The 19,134-nt window shown below is 39.9% G+C and overlaps 1 protein-coding gene across 2 annotated transcripts in view; it reads left to right on the forward strand.

Moving 5' to 3' along the window:
• Positions 1–508: 508 nt before the first annotated feature.
• LOC119733351 overlaps positions 509–19,134 on the forward strand; it is a 38,667-nt gene continuing 20,041 nt past the window's right edge. For both annotated transcript variants that reach the window (XM_038206934.1, XM_038206935.1), the window contains exons 1-8: positions 509–598; positions 4,315–4,406; positions 7,251–7,505; positions 9,185–9,259; positions 12,977–13,231; positions 14,903–14,977; positions 15,848–15,889; positions 16,260–16,310. In XM_038206934.1, the coding sequence (XP_038062862.1) occupies positions 7,274–7,505; positions 9,185–9,259; positions 12,977–13,231; positions 14,903–14,977; positions 15,848–15,889; positions 16,260–16,310 (730 nt within the window). In that variant the 5' untranslated portion in view covers positions 509–598; positions 4,315–4,406; positions 7,251–7,273. The remainder of the gene's footprint in view (positions 599–4,314; positions 4,407–7,250; positions 7,506–9,184; positions 9,260–12,976; positions 13,232–14,902; positions 14,978–15,847; positions 15,890–16,259; positions 16,311–19,134) is intronic.

Below are 19,134 nucleotides of genomic sequence, written 5' to 3' on the forward strand. Positions count from 1 at the left end.
CTTCACGATTTGCGTTTTGATGAAGTGACGCATCTGCGTTCTAATTAATATGTATACATTTTATATACGCGCATGCGCTGTGTACAACCATATTTTTCTTAAGAAGTAGATATTCCGTTTTGACGATGTGAGGGATATCTTTAATAATCAATATATTAAACATGATTTTATGAACAGTACATGGATGGAGCGTCACGCCCTTGATAACGCACGATATACGGACATCGCTTTGTGCATATTGGTGTGCACAACGTAAGTTCTAAATTATCCACCTATAAATACGTTTTACACTACTAATTAAAAGCAAGGTATTATCTCCTTTGAGGGTAAGTTTTGATAGCTTTCGTGTGCAAACGTTATCGGACCCACGACACTGCATTAATCGCGATCAAGCGCGGTGCGGCGACCCCCACTCTATCCCGCAATGCACTGCGGTAAACATTGTGTGACGACATCAGTACGTAAGGTGAACTCATGGGTTTTCCCCCGATCGCTATTTCGAAACACTCCGATTTGTCACAGCGCCATTTTGTTTTGTACGTGTGGATCGAGCGGAGCATGTCTGAACTTTTCGTTGAGAGAGCAACATCTTTCGGCTGTAAGTTACAGTAAATATTAAAATATATATATGATATTGGTTTCTGGAAGTGTGAAGGCATTTTATGAGGGTGTGGAAGCAGACACAATTCCACCGACAAAGCGTACACAAAATAGGGGTCGTTCCATGAAGTTGCAACATGTCCAAATTTAGCTTGTTGATTATGGAACACAGTGCTTTCTCAGTCGAGTTTGGCAATAATGCTAACAAATATTTTGCTAGGATTTCGTAAAGTATCTCTCTTGCACCATATTAAAACGGAGCAATGTGTCGATTAGCGACATAATAATTAATATGAATGAAATTAAGGTAACAGTTAATATCATGTCGATATAATTATAATAAATAATAGGAGGGGAGTTGTGTGGAGTAGGGGGGGGGGCGAATTTACGTGGGGTAGGAGGAGGATGTGGCATTTGTGTGGTGGATGATGGAGTTGTGTAGAGGAAGCTTGGGGAGGAAATTGTGTGGAGCATCTGGGGGGGGGGGGGGCGGGGGCTTAATATGGAGGAGGGGGAGGGAGTTGTGTGGATGCAAGGGGAGGAGGATAGCTTTGGCGAAGGATGGAGTTGTGTGGAGGGTTATAGGGAGTTATGTGGATGGATGAATGTGAAGGAAAAGGGATTTCTTTATGTAAAATCGCCCTGAGCGTTGCTATAAAAGCCACTCTATGACAAAGGGCTGGAAAGAAGAAAAATTGTGTGGAGCAGAAGGAAGAGGGGGATATGGAGTATAGTGGACTGGTCTGATTACCAATACCAGACCTATTCGGACTATACCGCTGACAAAATGCTCGGTTAGGCTAGTGGGATTGTCATGGCCCATATGCATTTTTGGGTACAGTCGTTTAAAGTCTTAGAATCACCAATGAAAACAAGTTGATGCCAATCTTTTTCTGACTCTTTAGGAGCGGAGCCATGGGATTAGCACGCGGAGGGGAGGGGCATTGTGTGAAATAAAAGAGACCCCAGAATGGTTCTCTTTTGGGGATATGGCCATTTTTATAATTGGGGGGGGGGGGGAATGCGAACAAAATCTAGCTCTAATAGGTAATCTAAGTGCAGCATGTTGCATCAAAAATATGAGAACGTGGGTAGGTCTTTTGTATTTGAAATTAACATGCATTCTTCCCCTTTCCCGCTTCAGAGTTTGTTCTTAAAAGGGGGCACATCTGGCATATAAACAAAAGACAAACAATGTAACTAAAATCTTGATTTTGAACACATGAAAGTTACGAACATGCACCGCTCATTAATGTTGCTGGGACATTTTAGCTGGTATGATCTTAGTCGTAAGAACAACAGTAGGGGAAAAGGGATTTCACATCAACAAATTTTGTCGTTTTCTTGTCTAAAATCGGCGAGTTAAAGGTTTATAAAACAACAGGCCCTACCTCTATAAATTTAAAATGTTCATTTGACAACTGAAATTTCGCACGTGATTGCTACATCAAATCTACTTACTCATTTACTGTTTTCTCCCTTCCCTTCGATATTTTTTAACGTTTTCAATCCACCTTGAAGTATTTATGCGCTGGATTCGCATCAAGGAATGGACATTGCAGTTCTGTTTTATAATTTTATTAAAAAAAAAAAACCCGAATTTTATGCGCTTCTTATCATCCCTTGTTTTTTTGTTAAAAAAACAACAACAGTACTTCCTCTTGCATTGAAGCGAAATATACTTTGGAATTTCGCTTTTTAATTTACCGCTTAGAGTGCTGAAGCCGATTTAGAAAGAAATTGACAAGAGTTTGGATTGATGGCGTTGTGTGTTAGTAAAATATTTTGAGTTGCTGCTGTTAAAATAAAATCATAGGGCAAAAGACTAAGGTTTTGTTTCAGATCCATGCAACTGGAAGGATTAATATGCATTGTTTAGAAAAAGCGCCCCCATTTTGTGTGGTTTCCATTTTCATTGTTTTTGAAAAAATCAACAGAAAGTCAAACACTTTTCTTTGAAACAATACAAAACTGTGCCCCCACTTATGCTACTCCAGAGTAACATTGCATTCAATTTCCGAGGAAGCGCGCCACCAGGGGTAAACGTTCAGGCGCTATCGTGGGCTGTGACTCATGGGTTTTCCCCGACTGTTGTTTCTAAATACTAGCATTTCCCACCTCATTCACAGGGTGTCGAGCAGTATGCTCACACCACTACCTGCTCTCTCACCCTGGTCAAGGATCATTTGCGCATCCTAATTTTTTTATTCTGGTTCCCTGTGCTTTACAGTTTGTTTTTATGTGGTGTCTGGGGTTGAACGGCATATTATACTTAAGGTTTGTAACTTTATTAAGATTAAGAGAAACCCATGCAGTACAAAACCATTGATCTTTGAGTGTTTCTTTTTTATTATAGGTTTTCCCGGCCAATTTCCTAAAATGTTCATTCACTTCTGGAAATCGGTCATTCGTTTTCGTCCGAATTTGAATGCACATCTTTAATCCCATTTCAATCGTTTTCACTGTCCGTGCATTCGGTGTTGAGAAACAGACGGCCAATTACGTTACCTGGGCATTCATTTATTCAAGCATGCCTTTTCTAAATTGACTTCAGGTACAGCTAATTTGATTCACGGTTAATGAAAAAGAAACCCCTAACTGTATCTGGTGACGGTGGCATTAAAGTAAAAGTGAAATAGAACGGTGAATGTTTGAAATCGCCTTCTAAAAAGCGAAAAAGAAGCCTTGTAAACGAATTTGAAGGTGCTGCTCAATCACCTAATTGCAATTGACCTAAAATGGAATCGAACGCTCTGGTAGCGATCGAAAATGAAACGCGTGTTCAGAGCGATTAACAAATTCAGACGAAAAGAATGACCGATTTTTAGAAGTGAATGAACATTTTAGGAAATTGGCCGGGAAAACATATATACTTTTGAAGATATAAGTTAAAGTGTCCATAATTCATGGAATAACCCATGGGCCAATAAAATAAATCCTCTTTCGCAATCTCAAAACACAGGAATAGCATTTTAAAAAGCATATCCGAATACAAGTTTGTCAACAGAATTACTGCAAACACGTGGAAGGGGGGGGGGGGGCGGGACTGAAAGGGGATATTGCCGCCTGTTTTGCGAATTTAAACGAAACAGCCCAAACCACAATAAACATTACGTTTACGACCGACTTTACAGGGAAATATTACCTTTTTGACATGAAAGTAGTAGAAATAAACTGTATACACGTCCACTCGTTCTATAAATGGTTGCAGATATAAAAATGATAAAAAGTGACACTGTCAGCTTGTTTTCTCCAGCAATCTGATTTGTTTTGTCCGGAAGAAAAAACGGCAATTCAACTAGAGGTCTATGTCTGTGTGAAAAAGTACTGCAATATTCAACTAGAGGTCTATGTATATGAGCAAAAATACAATTTTAACATCAAAGAAGTAGAAATGAACCTTTGTATACGCGACCAATAGTTGTAGAAATGTTTGTAGATATAAGAAAGATAAAAAGTTACACTGTCAGCTTGTTTTCTCCAGCAATCTTAACTTATTATAGAAAGGAAAACGACAATTTTGTACATGTATTTAAAATATGCCTAATTTAGATATGCTTCGTTATTTTTGGCATGTCGGACATGCCTGTTTGTCGGTGTGCCTGTCTATCATTTGGTCGGTTGGTCAGAGAGTTTTCAGGAGATGTTTTATGTTAATAGCAGAAAATATAATGTTTACAACTTGTTTATTGTTTGTTTTATTTTGTTCAACAGAAATGGAGGACACACCCCAACGCTCAAGGGGGCTGGCTTCCGCCACACGAAGAGTAAAGTAGCCAGTTCGGTTGGGAAGCCATCCAAATCAGGTAATGATTTACATATGACAACATTTTTTAAGTTTACAAAGAAAAATAGTAACGAAAGAAATGATCAAGAAACGGAAGCTCTCTGTGGTCTATGCTTGCATGACCCTTTAGTTTTTAAGCCCTTTGTAGGACTTTTTATATAAAGTCGCAAAAAAATGCCTGATTTTCTAACTCGATCAGCACCACTTTATAAAATGCGACTGTCAGGACGCGAGACTTGTGTGGACTGGGACTCGATGTTTGGTGACTGGAATACAAATTTGTAAAAACGTCATCGTGGCTTCGGACATTTCATTGGTCGGGAGCGTCCTCCCTTGTTTTCTGATTGGCTAAACGCATGTCTGCGCGCGTAAATATTTAGATTGGCTTGGCCCGTGTCATGCAGAGGTCTTTAAAACAGGAAGTTGCATCGACGCACTTGTCTGACTTTTATCTTAGAATGTATGGATCAGCATGCTATGGTAGCCTGGAGCCTGGCATGACATTTGTGATTTGGTATTCATCCTTTTTCAGCGTCTGAAATTTAATGTTTTAATATTTCGAAGATGCACGCACAATGTGATGCGATACAGGGAAAATCACTGGGTGCGGTATCCACTGAATTCGTCATGACGGATCAGCGGTTAAATCAAGTAGGCCAATAAAAGACCAAAGGATTTAGACTACAGTACTTCGCAGGGTTAGATATGTCAGTGGGACACATATACATTTAGGTACAGTCTTTGAAACTTTATGAATCACTTAAGAATATCTCAACAAGTACGAAAAGACTTTGTGCCATTTTTTTACTCTTTAAGGGCGGAGCCATGACATAACCACGTGGAGGGTGGAGTTCCTTGCGGAAGAAAAAAGCCTTTGACAAATTCACTTTTCTATAATTCCCTTTAAGACAGATGACCCAAACACTACATCATGAGAAACAAAACCCCAGAATTTGCCTCTTTTGGATTGGGGCCTCATATAGATGTAGCAGGCAATATTGGTGCGGCTTTTTTAGCTTCCAAAATATGTGGACGTGAGAGTGCAGAACGTTTACATTTGTAAACAAAACTAATAATTCCCCTTTCCCGTTGAGATTTTGTCCCTAAAACTAGGGACACAACTGGCATATAAACAAAAGACGAACAAGCTAACCCAAATCTTGATATTGAACACATCAAATTAGCAACCATGGAAAGTTCGTTATGCTGCTATGAAGTTTTAAATAATGTGTACGTCTTCATTTCGAAAAAAAAAACCCTTTTGATTGTAGAAAAAATGGCATTAAGTGAATTTGGGCTTGTAGTCCAGCGGATATGTGCAAAAAATTGTGCACTTTGGATAAAAGCGTGAAACTTACTAATCCATTTCATTGACACTATCGGATTGCTCATTATTTCTGGGCACAACTTTTGTTATGTACGAACTAAGTACATGTCGTCCTGTCGCATGCTTGTTAAAATGTTTTGAAAATTGTTTTCCAATAAGAAGGCAGATCTGGCATATGAACAAAAGATGAAGAATCTAACCAACATCTTTATTTTGAACACATATGACAACATGGACAGCTCGTTAATGTTGCTATAACATTTTAACTGGTATGTCAGTGTTCTTAGTCGTAAGAACAACAGTAGGAAAACAAGTGATTTCACATCAACAAATTTTGTCTTCAATCTTCTTGTCTAAATTCGGCGAGAGTTAAAGGTTTATAAAACAATACATCTATAAATGCTAAATGTTCATTTGAGAACTGAAATTTCACACAATGTGATTGCTACATCAAATGTGCTTACTCGTTTTTGTTTTTTCCCTTCCCCTCAATATTTTTTAAAACGTTTTTAATCCACCCTGAAGTACAACATTTATGTGCTGGATTCGCATCAAGGAATGGACATTGCACTTCTGTTTTATAATTTTAGTGAAAAGGACGGATCCTATTCGATTCTTATCATCCCTTATTTTTTTGTTAAAAAACAACAACAACTGTACTTCCTCTTGCATAGAAGCGAAATACACATGGCATTTCGCTTTTACCACTAATAGAGCGCTGAAGCCAGTTGAGAAAGAAATTGACAAGAGTTTGGATTGATGGCGTAGTTGCCGCTGTTAAATAAAATACTAAGACAGAAGACTAAGGTTTGTTTCAGATCAACCTGGAAGGATTAATGTAAACGATTTAGAAATGGCGTCCCCCTACTGTATGGTTGCCATTTCTGTGATCTTAAACACAAAATCAATAGAAAGTCAAACCTGCAAATGTTACCATTGAAGAAAACACTTTTCTTTGAAATATTAGCCCTAAAATAGTTTTGACCCTTCACCTGACCTTGTGCACACATCCACGCCTACTGATCCTTCGTTCTTGTGACTGTCCCTATCTTGCTGAGCCCCGGATACATGATGTATGTGTCTTAATATTTTACAAACGTTGAAATCTTCTTGCTTCCACAGTGATAGAGTCAGTGGTTGGGATAGCATGAGATATGCCTAGGATTACATAATTCTTAAGTTCAGCCGAGTGGCGCACCCAAGGTGGGGGGGGGGGGGGAGAGGGGGGTGGGGGGGGTTAAGCCACCCCCCAAGAGGTTGTCAATTTTGTTTGTGTGTTTAAGTCCCACGATTTGACCTTGGTGATATGTATGTGGCCTATTTTCGAGTAGTAAGAAAGGGTAAGTGGCGCCACCAACGTCAAAATAGTCCACCCAAAAATGATAAAACATTTATTTTTTCTGCGGCAAAATTTTGGGCAGCATTTGGTGAAAACAAAAATTAAAAACTTCCAAAAAGATTGAACAAGAATTCCAGTCCAGCAATTTTTTACTGAAACATTTTTTACCGTATAAAATAATTCATGTCTGTTTGCAGGTCTCAGTTACTTTGATCTACGGATGATCTCTAACGAGCTTGGCTCTGAATGGCGGCAGCTGGCTAGACATCTCGGTTTAAGCGCTGCAGAGATCGAGCGCATCGTGATGGATGACCCAGGCCACACACCCAACCAGATCTTCAACATGCTGGTCAAATGGAGGCACCAACAATCCACTAGCACGGATCAGAGGGACGTGTTAGACACAGCTCTGATGGAGATCGGCAGATGGGACATTGCTGAAGACCTGTTAGGTAGGTATCAGAATGAACCACCTCAATCGTTACTTTCATGACATTTATGATGCTTGGAACTTGGGGGAGCACATCATCCAAGGTTGTTTCTGAAAACAACATTTAAATTGTCGCTGCATTAAATGGCGCTGCACGGTGAAAAGAGACATTACAAATTAGGAGAGCACAAACATGTGGCTAAACTACATGTAGGTCAGTTCATTGAAATGGTAATTTAGAGGTTGCCTTTCCAAATATAGTATTTTGTTTTACTAATCTGATTTGTTTTTGAAATCAAAGAGAAAGTGATACAATATTTCTCGTCAGTGTTGCCTGGTAGCAAGCAGCCAACAACAAATAAAAAGATTCATTCCGATTCTTATTGATTCCTATGTCTCAGATCAAAATAAGAAATATGCCGACTCACGGGGATAGGTAGGAGAAATGTCTTCAACTGTTGGTGAAGATGTCCCTTCTTAATTTCATGATGGAGAAAGCAGGTTTAAAGGGACACTGCGTCCTGGAACAGCCCAATTGGGATACAAAATGCGCTTTGAACGAAATGATGTTAATCGGAAAGAACATTTAAAAGTAGGATATACACATCGACCCAACTATTCCTAAAAACGTGGCGTTTTGTGGACGTGTAAGAAACCACAATTTGTGCATTGGTGATTGGTCACCGCTGTTCCCGACCGGTGCTATGTACGTGTGCTATCGTACATTAAATAAAAACGTCAGGAACAACGTATTCGTACTCCGTCATGTCCGATTATTATTATTATTATTATTATTTATTCGGCCAAGATTTGCAACAAACATATACAGAGAATATGACAATGTAACTCCAGAGGAGACAAGATTACAAGTATAAGAAGTCATGAAACAATACAAATAAGTGTAAACAAAAGCAAGGAGCTATGAATAAAGGCAGCAATGATAAAAGACAAGGTTGTTACAGAATAAGACAAAACAAGAACAGAACAAAACCCAAATTAAGATGGCCAGGATTAATAAAAGTGAACTTAAACACTATGACTCGAAAGTCTATCAATCCAATCCTAAAAGGGAACACGGAATAAATATTATGAAATCTGTGAACAGAGCAATAGTTAATAAAAACAATTACACACATTCATTACATAAAAATACAAAAATTACATAAAAATACAAAACTAACAAATTTAGGGCAAGTTTGGCAGTGGCAAAATTAACCACTTAAAAGCATGGAACAAAAAACTGAAAAAAAAAACCCACAACAACAACAACAACAACAACAACAAAAACAAAAAAAAACAACCGGTTTTGTCCGTCTTTTCTCGGGAACGGTAAGACATTATGTCGGTTTCCTTCCAACCAGATGTTTGACATAGGATAAATAAACAATCAGCATTTTTTGTTAATAGCAAGCAACCATGTCAGAAGAAAGAGAAGAAAATGGAGGTGGATGCCACCCTTAATTTTGATTCAAATATACCTAATTTGCATAAATTGTTTATCCCTGCCGTGTAGGCTAATATATATATTCCCATATTTGGGTACATTCTTTATTTTATTTTAATTTTATTTTTTTAACTTTTTCAAAAGTTTATCTTGATGATTCTACTTACAAATCCTTACTTCAACAACATTTTCTTAAGCATGTAAGTGACTGAATAATTACGAGGACATTGTAACTAATTCTATTCTGTTGCCTTCAGATATCAGAGGAGGCTCAGACAGCTTTTGCAAATTGTGTAATCCTCTCAGTGGAACCACAAGTCACTACCCTCTTGGTAAGCATTTAAACAACCATTCTTGTTTTGTGTTAAAATACTCCCATCAGTTTGTTTTAAACTGCTGCTGGGCTATACCGCGTTAAAACAGTATTTTTAATCTCAGAAACTAATTGTATTTTGAAGAACTTTTTCAGTGATGGCCCTACCAGCCACACCAGGAGTATTTTAGTTGTTTCTGTAGGATATTCCATTTGCTGCTCAATGTAATGGTTCTGCTGGGTGAAACGGCTTGTGTGAGTCAATGTGTGTTTACTTTTAAACAGTTGGAATCTTCCAAATGAAGAGCTGACCTTGGAAATCCGCTGAAGGATTTCTTCATCGAGGGATACTGTGTTTGAGAGGACACTGCCAAGGTAGCAAAACTTTTCTACCGATTTGAGAGGGTTGTTGTTGTTTGTTACAACTGGGTGATTGTCGGGGGCAGGCTGGTACATCACCTCAGTCTTTTTTATGCTGATTGTGATTCCGAATCTGCTACAGGCACGATTGAACATGTCCGTGATGGATTGAATGTCCTCGAGAGAATTGGTCACTAGTGCACAATCATTTGCAAAAAGCATGTCCTTTATCATCATCTCCAGTACCTTGGTGCGAGCCTGTAGTCGTCTTAGGTTGAACAGCCCTTATATGTATGGACTCTGCTTGGTTCCATTCTGGTTCCATTTGTGACGGGGAATAGGTCGGACGACTCTCCACACTCCTGCACACTAGCTAGCATCCCTGCATGGAAGGATCTGATAAGAGAGACAAACTTGTCAGGACATCCAAGCTTGTGTGAGATTTTCCAGAGGTCATCACGGTTCACGGGGTCGAACGCCTTTGTAAGGTCCACAAATACCATGTACAGATCTTAATTTTGCTCCTGACATTGCTTTTGTATTTTGTCAAACTGCAAATATCATGTCTGTGGTGTATCGGTCTGGTCTAAGCCCACACTGGGATTCGGGGTATACGGTATCTACCAGTTGTTCTGTCATCCTATTGAGTACGATTCGTGCCAGGATTTTTCCAGCAATTTAGAGAAGGGAGATGCCCCGATGGGTGTCGCAGCAGGTGTCGTCAGCCTTGCGCTTGTAAAGCTAAACTATTGTTGCGTCTTTGAACTCCATGAGACTGAGCCCTGGTGCCAGATAATCCTGAGCAGATGGGTAAGTTTCCTCTTCATGTGATCACCTCCATGTTTGTAAAACTCGGCAGGGATCCCATCAGCGCCAGAGGACTTGCCTGAAGAAGTATGTCTGTTGGCCTTGCAAACCTCATGCGATGAAGGGGCAGGTTCAGGTCATCGAGGATCTGTCTCTGGGGTAGGCCTACATCATCTAGTGCTTCCTCTGACATAGATGATTGACAATTTAGGAAGCAGTTGAAGCGCTCGGCCAAGCGAGTGAGGATTTCTGCCTTGTCTATGAACAGCTTCTCATCATCGATGGAGCGGACAGGAGCGCTACCACAGGACTTGGGACCATGCACTGCTCTGAGACCCTCATCGAGCAGCTTTTAGTTGTGTGTGTGTGTCTGCAGCTTCCTGCAGCTCTTGGGCCTTCTTCAACCACCATGATTCCTAATCTGTCTGAGTCTGGTCTGAACCATATGCTTGGCTTAAAGGTACTGTCACTTGCTTGTGGCTGATGATTTGTTGACGATATAGTTACCGTGGGTGATGTGAATCCTCTTTAACAGCGAAGATATCTCCTGGTCATTCTCATCGAACGAGTCCTGTTTTTTCCGCTGTACACATTCTAAGGCCTCTGCGCTGGGGGCTTGTCCCTCCTTGGGGCTTGCTCTGTCCAAGTCCTCATAGAAAGCCTCTTTGACATCGTCAGTGTGAGAAATAGTTTGAGCATAGACACTAATTATGGTGCCCCGACAGTCTCTGGGAAGGTTTATTCGAATGGTCACCAACCTGTCATTGATACCTTTAGGTAGTTGCTCCTGGCCCCGAGCCACATATGTGCGAACGGCGAATCCGACTCCTCCCGTTCTGGGTCCCCCCCCCCCGTCAGGCTTGCCAATCCAGTAAAAGGTGTAGCCTGCACCCACCTCCTCCAAGTTGGATTCTCCAGATAAAATGTCTTGCTGAGATCTGCGATGTCGATATTGTACTCTCATAACATCTTCCCAATAAGGACTAACCAGCACTCTGGTCTCTTGTCGTTATCTAGCATGGTCCTAACTTTCCGATCTCCAAGGTTTAGAAAATGTTTCAGTTTCTGCTGTTGTTTTCGACCGCAGCAATGGATGGCCAGCCAAGCGCGGTCTCCAGGCAAGCTCAGCTGGAGTAGGCGGTTTTTAGTTATCCTTTTGAGTACATTTCCCCATGTTTGGAGATCATTGCTATCCCTGAAGATGGCAGGTTCGTGGCTAACGACTACCTGCAGCATCCCCAGCCTGTCCCTGTTGCCTTTCACCCATCGCCACAGGACTTTGATAGGTCTTGGTGGATAGTGGTCATCTGATGTCGCCGAATGACCTGCACCTGATGAGTGGATTTTTGTGTGAGAAAGGTGCATGTGTGCACTCCCAGTCCCACTCTCTCCTCCGATACATGCCAAGCGCTGTCTGGTGCAGTAGCTGCCACGAGATGAGCGACGTGCATGGATGCGGGTCTTATTTTGGAGTGTCCTTCTCCAAGGCAGACTGCCGACCAAGGCTAACGAGGGCCACCTACCCGGGTTTGGAATCAGAGTTTGCCTTCTCCTAGATGGACTACCAACCAAGGCTAACGAGCCCCAACTACAATGAGCACCTGGTTAAATCCACATGAACTCACTTCCACCCTCTGTCATTTCGATGGCGTAGTGTATTATTAAATTATTTTTGAAAATAAATTACTAGGACAGAAGACTTGTTTCAGTCCAACCGGAAGGATTATTTTGCACGATTTCGAAATGGCGTCCCCCTTTTGTATGATTGTTATTTGTTTTTTTGAAAACATAATCAATGAAACGTCAAACCTGCAAATAAATGTTACCATTGAAGAAAACACTTTACTTTGGAATCATTACAACATTTGACCCCCTCTTATGGTACACATGAGTCACATTGCATTGGCATTCACAGTGACATCATTGATATATCATTACCTAACGATTGAATCATATCCGTCCAGTTTGAACAATCACGCTCCCTGTGTCAAATGAACTAATAGTTATAGTTTAAGAAGCAAAGTAGGGGGAAAGTTAGTAAATATCTGTAACAATCCACACGAATTCCATGACGGGACACGGCGTCCTTATCGTGGTTTTAGCTATAGTAGGCCCAGAAAAACCTATTTCGTTACGAAAAACCTGACAGGGAAAATGAACATTTTTACACGAAAGAAGTACATGGGATAGCATGAGATATGCCTAGGATTTCAGAATTCTTAAGTTCAGCCGAGTGGCGCACCCAAGGGGGGGGGGGGGGTCGGGTGGGTTGAGCCACCCCCAAGAGGTTGTCAATGTTTTTGTGTGTGTTTAAGTCCCACGATTTGACCTTGGTGATATGTATGTGCCCTATTTTCGAGTAGTAAAAAAGGGTAAGTGGCGCCACCAACGTCAAAATAGTCCACCCCAAAAATGAAAAAAACATTTTTCTGCGGCCAAATTTTGGGCAGCATTTTGTGAAAAAAAAATTAAAAACTTCTAAAAAGATCTTAACGATCATGAAATACAACATAAAAGTTTTTCACTGGAACATTTTTTGCCGTATAAAATAATTCATGTCTGTTTGCAGATATCAGTGACTTTGATCTACGCATGATCTCTAACGAGCTTGGCTCCGAATGGCGAAAGCTGGCTACAAATCTTGGATTGAGCACTGCAGAGATCGAGCACATCGTGATGGATGACCCAGGCCAGACAGACAAGCAGATCTTCATCATGCTGGTCAAATGGAAAAGCAGAGTATCCACTAGCTTGGATCAGAGGGAAGTGTTATGCAAAGCTCTGATGGAGATCGGTAGAAGGGACATTGCTGAATACCTGTTAGGTAGGTATCAGAATGAACCACCTCAATCGTTACTTTCATGACATTTATGTGGCTTGGACTTTGGGGGTGCACATCATCCAAGTTTGTTTCTGAAACAACATTTAAATTGTCGCTGCATTAAATGGCGCTGCACGGTGAAAAGAGACATTACAAATTAGGAGAGCACAAACATGTGGCTAAACTACATGTAGTTCAGTTCATTGAAATGGTAATTTAGAGGTTGCCTTTCCAAATATAGTATTTTGTTTTACTAATCTGATTTGTTTTTGAAATCAAAGAGAAAGTGATACAATATTTCTCGTCAGTGTTGCCTGGTAGCAAGCAGCCAACAACAAATAAAAAGATTCATTCCGATTCTTATTGATTCCTCTGTCTCAGATCAAAATAAGAAATATGCCGACTCACGGGGATAGGTAGGAGAAATGTCTTCAACTGTTGGTGAAGATGTCCCTTCTTAATTTCATGATGGAGAAAGCAGGTTTAAAGGGACACTGCGTCCTGGAACAGCCCAATTGGGATACAAAATGCTCTATGAACGAAATGATGTTAATCGGAAAGAACATTTAAAAGTAGGATATACACATCGACCCAACTATTCCTTAAAAACGTGGCGTTTTGTGGACGTGTAAGAAACCACAATTTGTGCATTGGTGATTGGTCACTGCTGCTCCCGACCGGTGCTGTGTACGTGTGCTATCGTACATTAAATAAAAACGTCAGGAACAACGTAATCGTACTCCGTCATGTCCGATTATTATTATTATTATTATTATTATTTATTCGGCCAAGATTTGCAACAAATATATACAGAGAATATGACAATGTAACTCCAGAGGAGACAAGATTACAAGTATAAGAAGTCATGAAACAATACAAATAAGTATAAACAAAAGCAAGGAGCTATGAATAAAGGCAGCAATGATAAAAGACAAGGTTGTTACAGAATAAGACAAAACAAGAACAGAACAAAACCCAAATTAAGATGGCCAGGATTAATAAAAGTGAACTTAAACACTATGACTCGAAAGCCTATCAATCCAATCCTAAAAGGGAACACGGAATAAATATTATGAAATCTGTGAACAGAGCAATAGTTAATAAAAACAATTACACACATTCATTACATAAAAATACAAAAATTACATAAAAAATACAAAACTAACAAATTTAGGGCAAGTTTGGCAATGGCAAAATTAACCACTTAAAAACACGGAAAAAAAACTGAAAAAAACCAAAAACAACAAGAACAACAACAAAAACAAAAAAACAACCGGTTTTGTCCGTCTTTTCTCGGGAACGGTAAGACATTATGTCGGTTTCCTTCCAACCAGATGTTTGAAATAGGATAAATAAACAATCAGCATTTTTTGTTAATAGCAAGCAACCATGTCAGAAGAAAGAGAAGAAAATGGAGGTGGATGCCACCCTTAATTTTGATTCAAATATACCTAATTTGCATAAATTGTTTATCCCTGCCGTGTAGGCTAATATATATATTCCCATATTTGGGTACATTCTTTATTTTATTTTAATTTTATTTTTTTAACTTTTTCAAAAGTTTATTTTGATGATTCTACTTACAAATCCTTACTTCAACAACATTTTCTTAAGCATGTAAGTGACTGAATAATTACGAGGACATTGTAACTAATTCTATTCTATTGCCTTCAGATATCAGAGGAGGCTCAGGCAACTTTTGCAAATTGTGTAATTCTCTCAGTGGAACCACAAGTCACTACCCTCTTGGTAAGCATGTAAACAACCATTCTTGTTTTGTGTTAAAATACTCCCATCAGTTTGTTTTAAACTGCTGCTGGGCTATACCGCGTTAAAGCAGTATTTTGAATCTCAGTATCTTAATTGAATTTTGCAGCATTTTTTCAGTGATGGTCCTTCCAGCCACACCAGAAGTACTTTAGTTGTTTCTGTTTCTGATATTCCATTTGCTGTTCGGTGCAATGGTTCTGTGAGGTTGAAACGGCTTGTGTGTGTTAATGTGTATTTACTTTTAAACACTCGTCTATTAATGTTGAGACAGCATTTTGGGTTAAGAAAGCCCCTTAAGAAAGGTTAAGAAAATTGAGTTCATATATTTATTGCTTGCGGTTAAACATGTCAATGCCATGTGTATTATCCAGTATCTCAATTGAAAGTCCAACGTTAACGTTGTGCCTCAAGAATGTATTCTCTATACGAGGGGCGTCACATAAGTTTGAATGTCGACGTTACTTTGGTTGTTAATAAACTCGGCTTCGTCTCTAGGTTTCGGCTTTGCCTGATATTTGGATCCCTAACTTTGGAGATTCCCGCTCTTCATGTGCCAATGTTTTCCTACAAATATATTAGGGTATGTCCAACTTCATATGAATCAAGTATTGTTTTATATTGGTCTTTAGCCTGAGTGGTATCGAGGTCAGAGATGAAGCCAAGACGGAGACACAGCCGAGCTTTGAGAACGGGTCATCATATTTATCCTTTAGCATTGGCGGCTACTTGACCACATTTCTCCGAATTAAGTTTTGAAATGGGAATCATGCAGATTATCCCCCGATCATATTTTTTTTCTGCCTGCCCCTCTTTCTATTCTCATAATTCATTGTCTTATGCTATTGACAGAAAGGGGCACAACTCATCAGCCATATACAAGCATCATCACAGGTAACGGTAGTCACCTTTATTATTGAATGTTTGATATTATTATTTGAAGATTAAAGTAACCTGTCGACTTTTTAAAATATATATATCACGCCAATACCTCTGTTGTCTCAATTGTGTTATATTACACAATTAAGGGTAAATTTCACTCATTTAATGAATGGAGGGTTTCAAAGACAAGTACATTTTGATCACCAAAGAGGGAACATTCCTGCTTGCTTGCCTTTCGAATATTTCAAACATATTTTACAATTGGTCGGCGTTTGGTGTGTAAGTTTGTTGTTTTTGAAGCAACTTTATATGTTTCGATGAAATCGTTTGCAACTTACAAATCACTAATTTTATTTTTTATATATTTTGTGCAATGAAACAGAAATTCACAAAGAAAAAGTCAAAGGGGGAGATGCAAAGCAATCAACACCAGGTAACAAATTTACATAGCATACATTTATAACGTTTACGAAAAAAGTCAACAAATACAAGGTCAGGGGGAGAGTTTCCGTCGTACTTCATGCATGACAACTGCTTCGGATTACAGATATTTTGTTCTGGGACCAGACTGTGATCCACCGGTTCACATTTTTCTGCCTTCCCCTCTTTCTATTTTCATGTTTCATATATATTTTTTTATACTAGTGACAGAGAGGCACAGCTGGTCTGCCATATACCACCACAGCAGTGGCGTACGCAGGATTTTTTCAAGGGGGGTGTTTCAAAATTGGATGTCGTCATTTATGACGCTAGAAATGAAGATGGTAAATTGTGTTGGCGCCAGAAATAAAAAATAGTATCAGTGGGCTAAACTTTACGCTAAAATAAAAGTCAGGAGTTTGTGTTGGCGCCAGAAATAAAAGAGGGTATATTTGGACGGGTTAAACTCGAAGGGCCGGGAACCCCCGACCATCAGTTATCTGATGAGTTAAAGCATAGTAAATCGGGAAAAAAATGTTCTGTGTCTTTAGAGTATGATGAACATATGAGTAAAGGGGTCAATGTGGGCAGTACCCTCCCTCAACAGCATTTAAACCAAAAAAAAAAGAAATTCAAGAAAAATAGTGACACGGGCTGCGGAAGTGCTAGGATCTGTTCTTGTTATTGGCTAAAATCACTCAGCTTCGTCCCCTGGATCTCATGATTCTCATCCGTTGGGAATCTTTGTGTAAACCGCCCCCACCCCTAAGGCCAAACTTCAGATACAGGATACATATGCGCTCTGGTCACAGGAGCGGATTCAGACTGCCATTTGCCGGGGGGCCTAGAATTATTGTAATGAAGGGTCCAGGACCTGCGAAGCCCTTACGGCGTGGGGTCCGGGGCCCGCTTAAGGGCCCCGGAAAAAATTTGGATTTTAGATGCTCTGTGGTGCAATCTGAGGCGATTCCTGGCCACTTCCACCGTTTAGAAAACGTTTTAAACATCGAAAATTCCATTTAAATTTGTTATTTTTTTTTTGTTGTTTATAAAGTTTGTTACGTACTCAAAGTTGAGAACCATGTTCCATCTCCGTATTTTTTCCCCATTTTTTCTATTTTGGAAAGGGATTTATGCCACTTGTAGAGCCATTCGCTGCTGAAGGTACAAAATGGTGGGGGCACCGCTAGGGTGAAATTATAGCATAGAGGGAATTTGAATCCCGGGACATACCGTTATTTCGTTTTACCGTTTTGGATTTCCTCAAAAACAAAAACAGTAAACGAATCATCGACCGTTTTGTCGTTTTACAGTGTTATAAAACGACAAGCGGTATTAAGATAAATACGAGTTCTCCGTTTTATAAGGTTAGTAAAATTCATTATAGCATAACGATCAATGATTTTTGTTTTACAGATTACACAAATACAGACTGTTTTTTTATTCCAGTGTCATGGTTAACAGTCCATGGTGCATTTTGTGGCGGTGGGCAAGGGGGGGGGGGACCATGTTTTACACGAAGAATTGTTACATCGGCATAATTAATGCGTGATGTGATTCCTGGCGCGGACCCTGACCCCTTTCTCATGCGATTTAGTCAAGTTGGTGGGGCTTAAAGAGTTCCAAGCAAAATGGCGCTGGAAAACTTCAAGGGAGGACATTACTTTTCACAATGGAAACAGGATGGTAATAAGACGTTTGATGGTGTTGCAGACATTTTGAAGGAAACTGGGGTTCAAGTCGACGCGGCTCTTCAATAGCCAATTCGCAAATTTTGTCGTGAGAACGAAATGTAAGGAGCGGGGCCCAGGCAATGACTCGATCCCAAGGACGCATTAATTAACATTCCGGTGCATTGCTTAATTGCCGAACCTAAAATCAAAAAATGGTCGGCAAGACTATTAACCGTTTTGTCATTGTCATGATTTTGTAAAACATCACTCTAAAAATAAAGCAACTAACCGTTTAACGCTTTCTACAATTAAAAACAACAACAAAAAGTATTTTGTGTGTGTGACTTAATACCGTTTGACCGTTTTACAAAACTGTAAAACGAGAAAACGGTCAATGGTTCGTTTACTGTTTTTGTTTTTGAGGAAATCCAAAACGGTAAAACGAAATAACGGTACGTCCCGGGATTAATTTGGCCGGAGGACCAATGCGAGCGCGGAGCGCGGAGCGCGAAGCACTTACGGCGTGGGGTCCGGGGCCCGCTTAAGGGCCCCGGGAAATTTTGGATCGAAGATGCTCTGTGGTGCAATCTGAGGCGTTTCCTGGCCACTTTCCCCTGTTTTTTTTAGCAGAAGTTTTTTAAATTATGAGGGGATATTTTGTATCATTTGTTTCAAATACATATAGGCCTATATACTCTTGCCCTTATAAAGTGTCTTCTGTATTCAAAGCTTAAAGTTGAGAATATGCACATAATTTGTAATTGTTCCGCACTCGGTCACATAAATCTCTTTTCCCTCCATATTTTTACATGGCAAAGGGGGGTGTTTAACAGCCAAAACACCCCCCCTGCGTACGCGCCTGCACCACAGGTTATAACAGCCGTGTGGTTGCGAAGGGCGATTTCTAAAGGTTACGTACACATTATCTTGAATGAATTGTTTAGCAAATTGGCCTGGCTACCTACATTTTTAAAGTTGTAACACTTAAGTTTGCAACATCTGTCAATCTTTTCAAGCCTCATGAATATTAATAAGGTGCCTATCCATTATAGTATGCAGTAAAAATTTGAAGCAAAATCTCTTTCACGAGTTATTAATTAATATATATCAGCCTTTTTGCCGGCTTCCATTGGTCGATACCGAGACTCCCGCCAAATCACGCCA

The sequence above is a fragment of the Patiria miniata genome, unplaced genomic scaffold (assembly GCF_015706575.1).
Source record: "Patiria miniata isolate m_02_andy unplaced genomic scaffold, ASM1570657v1 HiC_scaffold_25, whole genome shotgun sequence".
In the NCBI taxonomy this organism is placed as follows: Eukaryota; Metazoa; Echinodermata; class Asteroidea; order Valvatida; family Asterinidae; genus Patiria; species Patiria miniata.